This window comes from Thermobia domestica, chromosome 16 (assembly GCF_964235325.1).
Source record: "Thermobia domestica chromosome 16, izTheDome1.hap1.1, whole genome shotgun sequence".
Classification (NCBI taxonomy): Eukaryota; Metazoa; Arthropoda; class Insecta; order Zygentoma; family Lepismatidae; genus Thermobia; species Thermobia domestica.
In genome coordinates this window covers 122419952-122432435 of record NC_137469.1, presented here as the reverse complement: position 1 = coordinate 122432435, position 12484 = coordinate 122419952, and the positions used below count along the sequence as shown (strand labels likewise).

At 36.1% G+C, this 12484-nt stretch overlaps 1 protein-coding gene across 7 annotated transcripts in view; it reads left to right on the top strand.

Annotated features, from left to right (window-relative positions):
* Window positions 1-12484, top strand: part of LOC145673386 (structural maintenance of chromosomes protein 6-like) — a 172166-nt gene that overhangs the window by 34500 nt on the left and 125182 nt on the right. For all 7 annotated transcript variants that reach the window (XM_081743042.1, XM_081743037.1, XM_081743041.1 and 4 more), the window contains 3 exons: window positions 2447-2605; window positions 6284-6528; window positions 11918-12037. In XM_081743042.1, coding sequence (XP_081599168.1) covers window positions 2447-2605; window positions 6284-6528; window positions 11918-12037 — 524 coding nt within the window. The remainder of the gene's footprint in view (window positions 1-2446; window positions 2606-6283; window positions 6529-11917; window positions 12038-12484) is intronic.

Genomic DNA, 12484 nt, shown 5'->3' with positions numbered 1-12484 from the left:
TGAATAACCCTCGTAGTTGTATATCCGAATTATTGAGAATTTTTTTACGTATCTTTGAATCTTGTACACTTAATAATCCATACTATCATCTAAAATATGTGTTTTTTTGAGAAAGACTTTCGTATATGTTCGTTTATATAATACGTAAGTTTTTATGTATATAAGCTGTGTGAATTGTTGGCTTGAGGTTTAACTAACTAACTCAATGGCCTGTGGAACCCGAAGGTTTAATGCCGCGTTCACAAAACCGCTCCATTGGCTTCTATCCTTAGCCAACTGGATTCAGTCTCCACTTTGTATTCCTATTTCTGCGAGATCCATCTTAATATTGTCCTCCCATCTGTGCCTAGTCTTCCTAAAGTCGTTTTCCGATTGGATTTCTAGTTAAAACTTTGAAATCGTTTCTACTTTCTTCCATTCGGGCTACATGACCTGCCCACCTAAGCTTCCTAGATTTGATAAACGATATAAATATTTGGTAAACGATATAAATTATGTAGTTCCCTGTTCCCGCCATTCCCCATTCCCGTTTCTCTTGGGTCTGAATATTCGTCTTAGGATCTTGTTCTCAAACACTTTCAGTCTGCGTTCTTCCCTCAGAGTAAGCAACAACGTTTCGCAACTATACAGCATAGCAGTCACGATTATCGTCTTATATATTTTAAGCTTCAAATTCCTCGACAGAATTCGCCACGACATAAGATTTTTAACTGAATAATAACACGAATTCCCTGCTTTTAGTTGACATTTTATTTCGTCGTGAATATAATTTTGATCTGTTAATATTGATTCTAGATACTTGATATTGTCCACTTTATCGAAAGTATTATTTGATATTTTAACGCTTTGCATTATTACGATCTCGACGGACTTACATGTATTTAGTTTTCTCTCCATTCACTTCTAAACTCATGTCCCTGCAACTGTTTAATAAGACCTCTGCATTTCTTTCTATCGTTCTCCTATCATTCCCTATTAAACACACGTCACATCATCAGCATACGCCATAACCTGATGAATACCATTCAGCTCTAGACGACCCTTGTTGCTATCTTTTATTTTCCTTATAGTGTACACCAGAACAAAGTTGAATAATAATGGCGACAACGCATCTCCTTGTTTCAGGCCATTCTCGACATGAAAGCTCGTGGACGAGAATTAACTACCCGAACTTTTACTTTGAAATTCATTTAAACATATGGTAATCTAACTAGCTTTTTCGGAATTCCAAATTCTGTAAGAATATTGTACAATGTTTCTCTGCTAACTGAGTTGTAAACCTTTCTAAAATCAATAAGTAACTGATGTATTGGAGTATCGTATTCCTACTTCTTGTCGATTATTTGTTGGATGGTAAATATCTGGTCGATAGTTGATCGATTTCGTCTAAATCCGCGTTGATAATCTCCAATAATTTCATCTGCGTATGGAGTCAATCTTGTTAATAGAATATTAATAGAATGTTAATAGAATCTTGTTAATAGAATGTTGACAGAATTGCAATGCCTCGATAATTATTACAGTCGGTTTTGCCACCTTTCTTGTGAATTGGTACAATGATTGATTCTTTCCACTCTTGTGGTAATTCCTCCTTGTTCCAGATAAGGAGAATGAGTTTGTGTATCTTGTTCCACAATTTTTCCCCTCCAGCTGAAATTAACTCAGCCGGAATTTCGTCTACAACCGGAGATTTGTGTTTCTTTAATTTGTTTTTAGTGATTTCTACTTCTATCTGGTTAGGTTCTGAAATATATGGTTCTGCTGTGTGCATTTCTCTTTCTCTACGAACATTATCTTGAAGTTCCGTAATTTTAGCTTTCAAAAACTCGCGTTTCCTTGTTGTAAAAGTTTTGGAAGTTTCCCGCCTGATGCCTGCGAAATTTTGTGTAGTTATCTTGTTGAGGTTTAGCTTCCCTTTCTAATATCAAGGCTAAATGAGACATAGCGTGAGTTTAATGTAGAATTCGGACACCGTAATGTGTTCAATCCTCTCGTGTCGTGAATTGAATCCGTTACCCAGTACGCGAGAATGGAGGGCTATATCTGCTATGTGTTACACTAGAATGGAGGACTATATCTACTTGGTGTAAGCTTTTGTGTTACATTAGAATAAAGGCTGTATATACTTAGTGTAAGTTTCATGTGCTACACTAGACTGGAGAGCTATATCTACGCTATCTAGTGTAAGTTATATGTCTGCCTATTCCAATTTCATATGCATAGCGAAAAGAAGAAAGCTTGTTCAATTTCTTGTTACTTATTACAAATTATTGTTGTTTCTAACTTTTCAGGGACGTGTTTACTCACCCTGATTCCTAACTTCAGTATGTTACATCTGAAAGTTCTTAGCATAGCCACGAAAATACCGTATGTATAAGAATTAATATATCCGTCAGTGTCGTTGATTTGTTTTTGTTACTTTTTTATAATTTTAACCTCTTTATAGATTTCATTAAAAAAGGCAAGAACTCAGCTACCATTGAAATCACCTTGCGGAATAAGGGAAGATTTCCATACAAACATGACCAATATGGAGATGAAATTACTGTTGTAAGAACATTAAATGCAGCGGCCACTTCTACTTACAAGATAAAAGGAGCTAATGGTAAGGACTCACTCAGTAACTTGATTGTCTTTTTAATACATTTTATTAATTTTTATGACAGAAAAAAAAATGGACTAACAGTAGTCTTAGGTATCAGAAAACATGCTTCAGAGATATTCTAAGAAATCTGAATTTTCTTATATTCTGGTACTAGAAGTCTAGATTTTTAATTTTTCCGGGAGTTTCGTGAAGATATCTGGGCTTCCTTGAAATCTTTTTTCAAACAGATTTAAATAAATCTTTATAAATTTGTCTTTTCTTTCCTTGGTGCATGTTGAACTTTGGAACATAATTGGTACTGTTTGCGTTGTATTTCAACTTCCATTGAGTTATGTTAGCGAATCTAAAACATTTATTTTGAAAGTAAATACTAGTTAACTTTGGACATAAGGTCAGTATAACGTGGTATTTTTCTCTGCCGATACCGTGCAGGGTCTAGGACTAACATAAGTTTTTTGTGAGTTTAGTATTCCCTTTTAATGAAGGAGGCAGATTAAAGATTTTTTAAAATTTCCTTTAATAAATTTTTATTCAAGTTATTCTGGCCTATATTCGCTAAGTATGCCGTTTTTCACCAACATTATTAGATTATATGTGGTTAATAATAATAATATATGTATATATACAGGGTGGTTCAAAAGTAGGTATACACCCCTCATTGATCTAGTATAACATTCTAGTGTATGCGTTTATTTGCTTCGGGTGTTCCGAGCTTAAGGTATAAGTAAAAGGACATTAAGAACAAATAACAAAGAAACGAAGTCTACCTGATGGATAACAATGAGAAATGATATAAAATGTAATGAGCTGATCAGTACGGTAGTGTATACCTACTTTTGGGCCACCCTGTATATTCCTAAGTTATATTTGGCCTTTAATGAAATAATAATTTGAAGGAATGTTATCCTTAAACTCACAGTTTGTGGGCTGTATTGTATTTCAATGATATATCACATTTTAAGAAAGTCTTGTAAATGTCACAATATGAATTCTCTTTCCTCTTCTTTGTTTTACACATTACCAGTATGTATAGAGAAATACTGGAATGTCGTGTCATTGGACTGGAGGAAGTCGACCTCAGTCGGAAGAAACAATGTTTATGGAAGATAGACCTGCTAATGGCCAGTTAGTCGCAAATACTAAACATCTTCCAGTACTTAATTTGTTTAGTTATCAGCTCGAAAAAGAGTACATCTCAAGAAAGGCCGTTGTAAGATGGCTCCGAAAATATGTTTTAAAAAAATTAAGGAGATTACGTAAAACATACGTAACTTTACTTCAAAGTCTGTTTAAATATTTCAAAAGCTCACTTTGTTACACACATTAGATACAACTTATGAAATACATGCTTCAATCCTACCTATTTGTATTTCGTACGGAAAGTTACCTCAAGATTAGTGGAGGAAATTATAATCTTTTGTATAGGCTTGTGAAATAGAAATAACAGTTTCAATAAGGAAAGTATGTGGGAGTGCACTCTACACACATCATCAGTTAAGGAGGAGCCAATTGTTTGGATTATTCTTTACATAGAACGGGAAATTCTGTACGCTAAAAATATGTTAGTTTGTGTATAAATTTGAAATGTCCACTATACTAAAACAATAGCCATGTGAAGATCTCAATATACAGGTTGTTTCAAAACAACACCAACAACGTTTGGGAGGTGATTCCTGACACCAAAATAAGAGAAAAGTATAGACCAACCTGAGTGCACAAATGCTTCCTTTCGGAGTTATAGGCTGCCGAAAACATAAAAAAAAAAAAAAAAAAAAAAAAATTTAAAGGTCCATACTTCCAAAATTATGGGACCTATCGTAGTCGGGTCAAGACTTTACTTAGGAACTAATATGTGCTTTATCCTAAAAATACATGTTTCAGAATCCTAAGGTACTCAGACAACAATTTTTGTACAGGCAATTTGGTTACGGGCATATAATCTGAAGTACTTACTAACTATTTCTATAAAAATTGTTGCGGAAGTACTGCAGCATTCTGAAGCATGTATTTTTTGGATAGAGCATATATTAGTTCCTTAGTAAAGTATTGACCCGACTACGGTAGGCCCCATACTTTTGGAACTATGGGCCTTTAAAGTTCATTTTTTCACGTTTTCGGCAGCCTATAACAAAGAAGAGAAGCATTTGTGCACCCAGGTTGGTCTATACTTTTTGTCTTATCTTGGTGTCAGGAATCACCTCCCAAACGTTGTCGGTGTTGTTTTGAAACACACTGTACATGTATTAAGTCTCATTAATTGTCGTTAAAAGTTACTTCTTTGTGTAACCGAAATATTACAAAAGTTTATTCTGCCAAAAGGAATACATAGGTAAGGATTTTAGTTACATAGTAAAACATTAATTTAAAGAACTATCTTATCACTTTCAGATATGTGTGCTCTTTGTAACTATCAATAATTAAAATAACGTAATATTGGGCTGAATCACACTATTGCAGTACTTCAAATATAGACGTTCTTACAGGTTGCTTACGAAACTCCGTTTCCCCACTGTTTCAAAATAACTCAATCCTTTTCATCGGTGGCATTGAATTCCTTCCAATAAGCAGATTCATGGAAATGATATAAACTGACCTGTTTCCTAAGCTTCAGCAGTTTATTGCAATTAACAGTATCATGAAAATCAAAAGAGACGTGTTTTTATTTGTATATCAGCCTGTATCCAAACTAAGCCAATTGATTCTTCTGAGCAGTCGTCGGCACTTCTCTCCCATAAACAAACTCAAGAAAACGCCAAAACCACATTCTATATCCCAGATACATACCTTTGTAAAGAAGTGAGAGTCAATCAGGATCCTTCGATCGGATATCCCCAGCAGATCTATCAACTTCCACAGAAGGGTCATCGATCTGACAGAAGGGTCACCGTTCCAGGAGTAAGGATGGATAACCAACTAAAAATGTGTGTGTTATTTATTTATTTATTTATTTATTTATTTATTTATAAAGTGTTTCAAAAAACATAATATCTGAGCAGCGCCAGTGGCTACAGAACCACTCAGCAGTGCTTTCGGGGAAAACCGCTATGAATATAGTTATTTTATTTACAGAAGGCCAATAGCTGCTTTTTCTGAGCCGATTATACGTCAGTATATTCGGTTACATAGCTATATCTCGTTGTCTCTCACCTTAGAAAAGCATTCATTTAATTCACACAGTCACTTTTCTCAGCCAAAGTTTTTATGCTATCAAAAATGTATTCATCTCTAATCCTAGCTCTACCCTTGACCAAAGTGAGGAGCATGCCACATTACTTGTAAGCAATTTGAGTGGCTTACGCCCTTCGGTTAAACTGGGTAAGGTGTGCTACATTACAATTTTAACACAACCATATCTTAAAACTGTTGCATTTCTTTGTGTTATATTGAACCCAAGTTAAACTTGGTAATTATAGAAAATTGAGTACAGTGAAATGTAAGGTGGCCACATTGTTATATTGTCACGGTTTCCACACATACTTGGCCAAATTAGGCGGGTGACTGAGCAGGAGGGGTGGCTAACTTAACAGCTTTTGTTAAAAACGTTACGAAATTTCAGGTTTGAGTAAAGATCAAATGCCTATCGCCAAAATAAAATATTTGGTAGCTAATGATGACTTAGTGGTCGGAAAATTTCGCGCTTTGCTATAAACTTTTTTCCTTTCTCCCTTTCTTTTGTAGGAAATGTTGTGTCTACGAAACGTGAGGAATTAGACCGTATCCTCTCCACGTTTAACATTCAAGTGGATAATCCAGTGTCTATACTGAACCAGGATACAGCTAGAACTTTCCTTAACAGCAGTGATCCTGTGGACAAGTATAAACTGTTTATGAAAGGCACTCAGTTAGAATTGATTGAGTCTGAGTACAAATCCGTCAACTTTCATAGGATTTGTGCAAGGAACATTTTGAGAGATAGAAAAGAAGTAAGTGTATAAGAACAATAAGCTAGATTAACAACCACTAACCTTTATGTGCCCTGAGAATCCATATTAGATGGTTACTTTCCTGGAATAATTTCAGCAACCAATCCTGTTGCCGTTGACTCCCAGACAGAAACTGAAAGATTACCACAGATTATCTTAGTCCTTTTAATATCAACAATCCCTTTTTAACCCTTGGTGATCATCTACATACGCAAGTTCAAAACTTGGAGGGTATATATAGATAATAATCTTAGACAACTATTTTTATACGCCATTTATAAATCGAAAAATTTTACTTCCCTTTTTTTAAGATAATAACTCACAGGTAAATTGCTCCTACTTGTAGCTTCTGGACACCTGACAAATTATTACGTCACAATTTTGTCACTGAGGTTTAAATTTTTGAATAACGCTGTCTATATCCAATTCATGTCGAGGTTGCCATAATCCAAATTTAACGTTGAGCTATAAAATTGTTACTTTCTGTTTTGCGAGAAAATATCAAAAAGTTCGTGCTCTCACTTTGAAAAAGAACAACTATACATACATTTGAGACCATGATGTTATTAGTCCTCTACGTAGTCGCCGTGCTTCATGACACATTTTTGTCAGCGGTCCTTCACCTTGCATAAGCCGTGTTTGTAGAAGCCTGCACTTTGAGATTGAAACCACATTTCTACTTCAGAAATGACATCATTCCTGCTGTCAGAGAGGCATCCTTTGAATTGGCGCTTCATTTCTGGAAAAAGAAAGGAATTACTTGGTTGTTTAGTTAGGTCCGATGAATATGAAAGGTTTGACAAGCTTTCATATCCTAACTGCACTACTTCGCTGTGCAAACACTGGCTAAATAAGCTCTTGCATTGTCTGCCAGCATTCCTTGACGTTTGGTCCCCAGTTCCTCTTGTCATCGAAGTAGATGATGAGAATAATATTGACTAGTGATAGAGTTACTTTCAGGTGGGTAGCTGTAATGATGATCCCCTCACAGTCGCAGAACACATTCAGCATCTCTTTGGCGGAAGACTATTATACTTTTGCCTTTTTAGCTGTGGAGGGTCTACTGCTTGCTCGTTTCCTTTGATTCTTGAGTTCATTTTGAGTTTAACGTCTCTTTTCAGCAGCGAGGCTATATGAGACGTGGACCTACTGATTAACGTGGAATCCGAACCACATGAACTCCCTCCGGGAATCGAACCCGGGTCTCCCGCGCCAAAGGCGCGTATGCTGACGGAGGAGCTCAACCTTTGATTCTTGTCACAAGATATATGAATCTTCATCCATTGTGACTAGTCTACCGAAAAAGTTCTCTTCATTACGCTTCAAGCAATGCAACATTTCTTTTCAATCTCCCTTTATAATTTCTTCTAGAAATGGGGTAAGCAGTCGATATCCACTGTGCTGAAACTTTCTGAAGATGCAGCTTGTTATGAATTATATTCCAGACGGATCCATAACTAACACCTATTTCAGCCACAATACTTTCAATTGTTATCTTTCTGTCTTTCAATATGATTTTCTCCACCTTCTCGTCATGAAGGTGTCATCTGTTAAAGATGGTCTCCCTGATCTAGGGAAATTCGAAGTAGTCATATGTAGACTGACTCTAAAATCCGTGCTAACTGCCAAAATGAAAATGTTGAGTAAAAAGCCCAGATTTTACTTCAGAACTGGTAGGACATAGACTCATGCGCATTCTTCTGGCGATTATTTGAATTATTTCCACAGTGAATATTAGATATCCCATTCTTTTCACTGAGCAGTGTTAGGCACATAGGGCACATCTTGACATTAAACCGAACTTTTTTCCATTTTTGGCACTTAGCACGGATTTCATTTTCAGTCTACATATGTGCAATGTAAAATTGCCGTTTCCACTTGGATACCATCTCATAGAATGGGCTTTCATTCCCATAAACTGTTTTTATCTCGTAAATTTGTTTTGTTGATTTATGTTGTTGGTTTGTAGTTTACATACAGCGTCTCAAAAGACCCCTTACATAGGGTAACTGTTAATTATTAGAGTTAAAACAAAATGTAAGAGGGGAAATCATCTCCAAATATGATGTTTTCAATCTAAAGTGAAGGAATTTTTAAACCGGACGAGCCGTTTGGGCTGTACCCTCTTTATGCGCCCAATGTTAAATGAAAATGCAACGTTGCCATTTACCTGGATCCACAACATAAGTGAATGATGTTACTGTCTTTTACGCTAACGTGTCGATGGCCACCCCCCATTTCAAACAGTAACTTCATTTACTTATGTTGTGGGTCCGGGTAAATGGCAACGTTGCATTTTCATTTAACGTTGGGCGCATAAAGAAGGTACAGCCCAAACGGCTAGTTCGATTTAAAAAATTCCTTCACTTTAGATTGAATACATCATATTTGGAGACGATTTCCCCTCTTACATTTTGTTCTAACTTTGATCATGACACTTACCCTATGTCAGGGAACTTTGGAGACACCCTGTATACAGGTTAATAGATAATAATGGTCTTAATTGAACAAAATATTAATGACTATGAAAACTGGTGATTTCAATGCACATTCATTAACACATGTTACGAGAATTATTTGGAATCCGTAGGCATTGAACATTTAGCACATCCCAGAAGTGTTACCTAGATGAAAATGCTTACAGATAAACTCTGAGCACATAGTTTAAGTATGTTCAGAGGCATGAGTTTTTCGTAATGTGCGATAAAACGAAATGCGTCAGAATTAAATAATTTTCAATTTCTTGACGTTTTATGATATTCTGTGTATTTTCTTTGGTTTCCATTGCGCGATAAAACGCGAAATTGGCAGTTTTCCACAAAATTTCTAACAATACGCGAAATAACGCGAAATTTTAAAAATTCAATTTCATTAATTTGAAAACGCCAGTTTTCCGCTAATAGAACGGTAGAACGGGACATAAACGGTGCATTTTGGGTGATTCGGACACAGCTATAGAGAACATGCTGCGCGTTAGCTATCACCATCGCAGCTGGATGGAAAGGAGCCGTTTTAATTAACTACTCAATGAGGGATGGACTGGTGATAAATGGCAAACGTTCAACAATGAAGGAGGAAAATGTGGAAGTATGTGACATGGTTATGCTTAATGCTTAAACTTGTACCTGTATGTTTTCAGAAGACAGCAAAACTCTCCTACTCATAGAAGTTTAGTTACTAATTTTCCTTCAGTTTGATTTAAAAATACAATTTTCTATAAGTGAAATTTACGTTGTCAAGTGAAATACTCAGTATATTTTTTTTCTTTTTAGGTAAATAATGGCTTATTTCTGTAGTGATCTATGAATAAAAGGAACAATTTTTAAAATGTCAGGGAATATTTTTTCCACAAGAGTTATAAAATGTTAGTATTCGTGCCCCTAATTTTTCCACAAGAGTTAGTATTCGTGCCCCTAAGTATCTTACAGTTCGTTAAATTCTCCAAACTTCTGGTTTATTTTTATTTTATTTATTTTTCTTCTCAATAGAACTCGGGCTTATCTGAATGACACTTGTTTTATTATTATTATAATCTACACTACAACCTTTGTTATGATTTTTGGTCCGAACTTATTGGATATTAACCGAAACTTTTTCCATTTAATACTTTTTTGTATCTACTAGAGAGCAAAAGATTCCTTGAAAAATATAAAAACAGAAATGTCAGTATTGCAACAAATTAACCATTAACCGAAATGATTCAATAAATGATCATCATAATTAAACTCATTCGGTGTAATTAACTACATAACATTAACTACTAAGATAACATGTAAAGTGGTAACATTACACAGGGGAATTTTTTACATATCGAGACTGGATTATCCGTTTGTGTAATTAGTGCTCATGGTGAACAGATTGCACAACAGTGATACAAAGTTCAAGGAATAAAGAACTCAATGGCAGTAAGGACCACAATGGTCCCACCATATTTTCGACCGAAAATGAAATCTTTCAGTTTAACGCCCCACGATTATGCCCTTTAGGCTAAGGGAGACGATAATGGAAGAATCGATGGAATGAGAAAGTGATAGGAAACGGAAGTACCCTGAGAAAACCCATGACATGATGTTGTCCACCACAATCTTCCTTGGACGGGGATTAAACCAGGGACACCACTCACCAGTGGTAAGCGCTCTACCAATGAGCCATCGTGCCTCCTTCGAACGAAAGGAGAGACAACTTGTATTCATGGGTATTGTGGATCGTACAGCTACACCAGGGAGATTTTTGCAAGAATTAGAGACAATTGTATTGCAACCAATGCCCATATGTACGGTTTGGCGTCGTGTGGAGTGTTTTTTAATGGCACCCATTCTTTCGATTGCGTTATTCTTATGTACCATAGACGTTTGTGGCTAGAATGGTACCCCGTACGACATGTCATGACATGCCATTCTCTTCGAGAACTTCACATGATGGTCGTATTCATGTCTGTGGGTACTGCAGAGACAGGTTTGGCGAGACATGCATCATTGTTGTACGCGTATAGGATGTCATGCGATTCAATTCATACTAGCATCTAATTCTCTTAACTACACATTGACCAGCCATTATCCATCGCTGAGATGGTCGCGCCGTGTGGACTTCGTGGTGGACAAACACCGTGCTCGTGGGTTTTCTCGGGGTTCTCCCGTTTCCTCCCACTTTCTTCATTCCACCATTTCACTCATCATCACCGTCTCCTTTAGCCTAACCGGCATAACCGTGGGATGTAAAACTTAAAGATTTCATTTCCATCGCTGAGATGTTGGAACATTGTATGTTCCCACTTTTTCAGTCCCTAAATGGGTTAAATTCCCAAGTGAACTATACAATGACTCACACAACCAGACTCCCAACCCTTGGTCTTCATTCCTACGAGAAGGAAACTTCGAAACTTTTAGCATGACTTGTTATACCTGAAGAGAAGGACCAGTCTTTTTTCTGCGCTTCGCCGTGCCACGGCAATTATAGATATCCAGTAGCTTCACTTGACAGTAATATTTGTATGTTGTGCTCGAATCTCAAGGCGCCATCACACGTCACATAGACCGGCAACGTTTTATAATTTCACTCTTGTACCAGAAGGTATAATTTGCTCTGTTACTAGCTCTTCTCTTTCGCAATGTTATTTGATTGGTCGACAGTGTAATTCTGCACATGCACAGAAACTACAAGTATGTGTTGGAAACGTAATTTTTTTCATATCAGCACTAGCATCTACAAATTGTAAATATGCAGTCAATATTCCTTATTAATAGCCGTGCATGTGTTTTCCATTTATGTGTTATAAGGTCTGTCCCTTCTTTTTTCATCCCACTTTTTTTCTAAGATACAGATTATTTATACACGCGACACATGATATTTGAAAGAATGATACAAAATAGCACTTTTTGTGTTTTTGTAGAATTTAACTGCTGCGAAAGAAGAGCTGAGTGCTTGGGAGAAGAAGTGGAACAGTCATCAGACGGTAGACAATTTACGTAAGAAGGAAGACAAATTAGAAAATGAATACTATTGGTCAAAAGTAAGTATCTTACATATAACAGGGTTGCTATAAGTCAGCAAAAGCTTGACACGTGGATATACTAACAAAAGTGGTTTTATATCCTTTGGAACGGTAAACGGAATATCGGCTGTTTAGAAACTGCCATAGGGTACAATGGAAGATTGCCAGTAACTTTGGGGTTATAACCCACAGAGGGCTATAGCCGGCAAATTCCTTAATAGCGATTGCCGGCAATATACTTACAGTAATATGCAGTGAACCCTCTGGTCACGAACTTAATTCGTTCCGGAACGTTTTCGTGAACCGAAATTACTTTACTCATTGAAATTAATGTAAATATAACAAATCAATTTTAGTCACTGTACTAGATGTTTATTATTATTATTATTATTTAAGTGTTTGTAATGAAGAATATAGAATGAAAATAACATTATCCTTTATAAAGACAAATAAGTAACCGTTAAA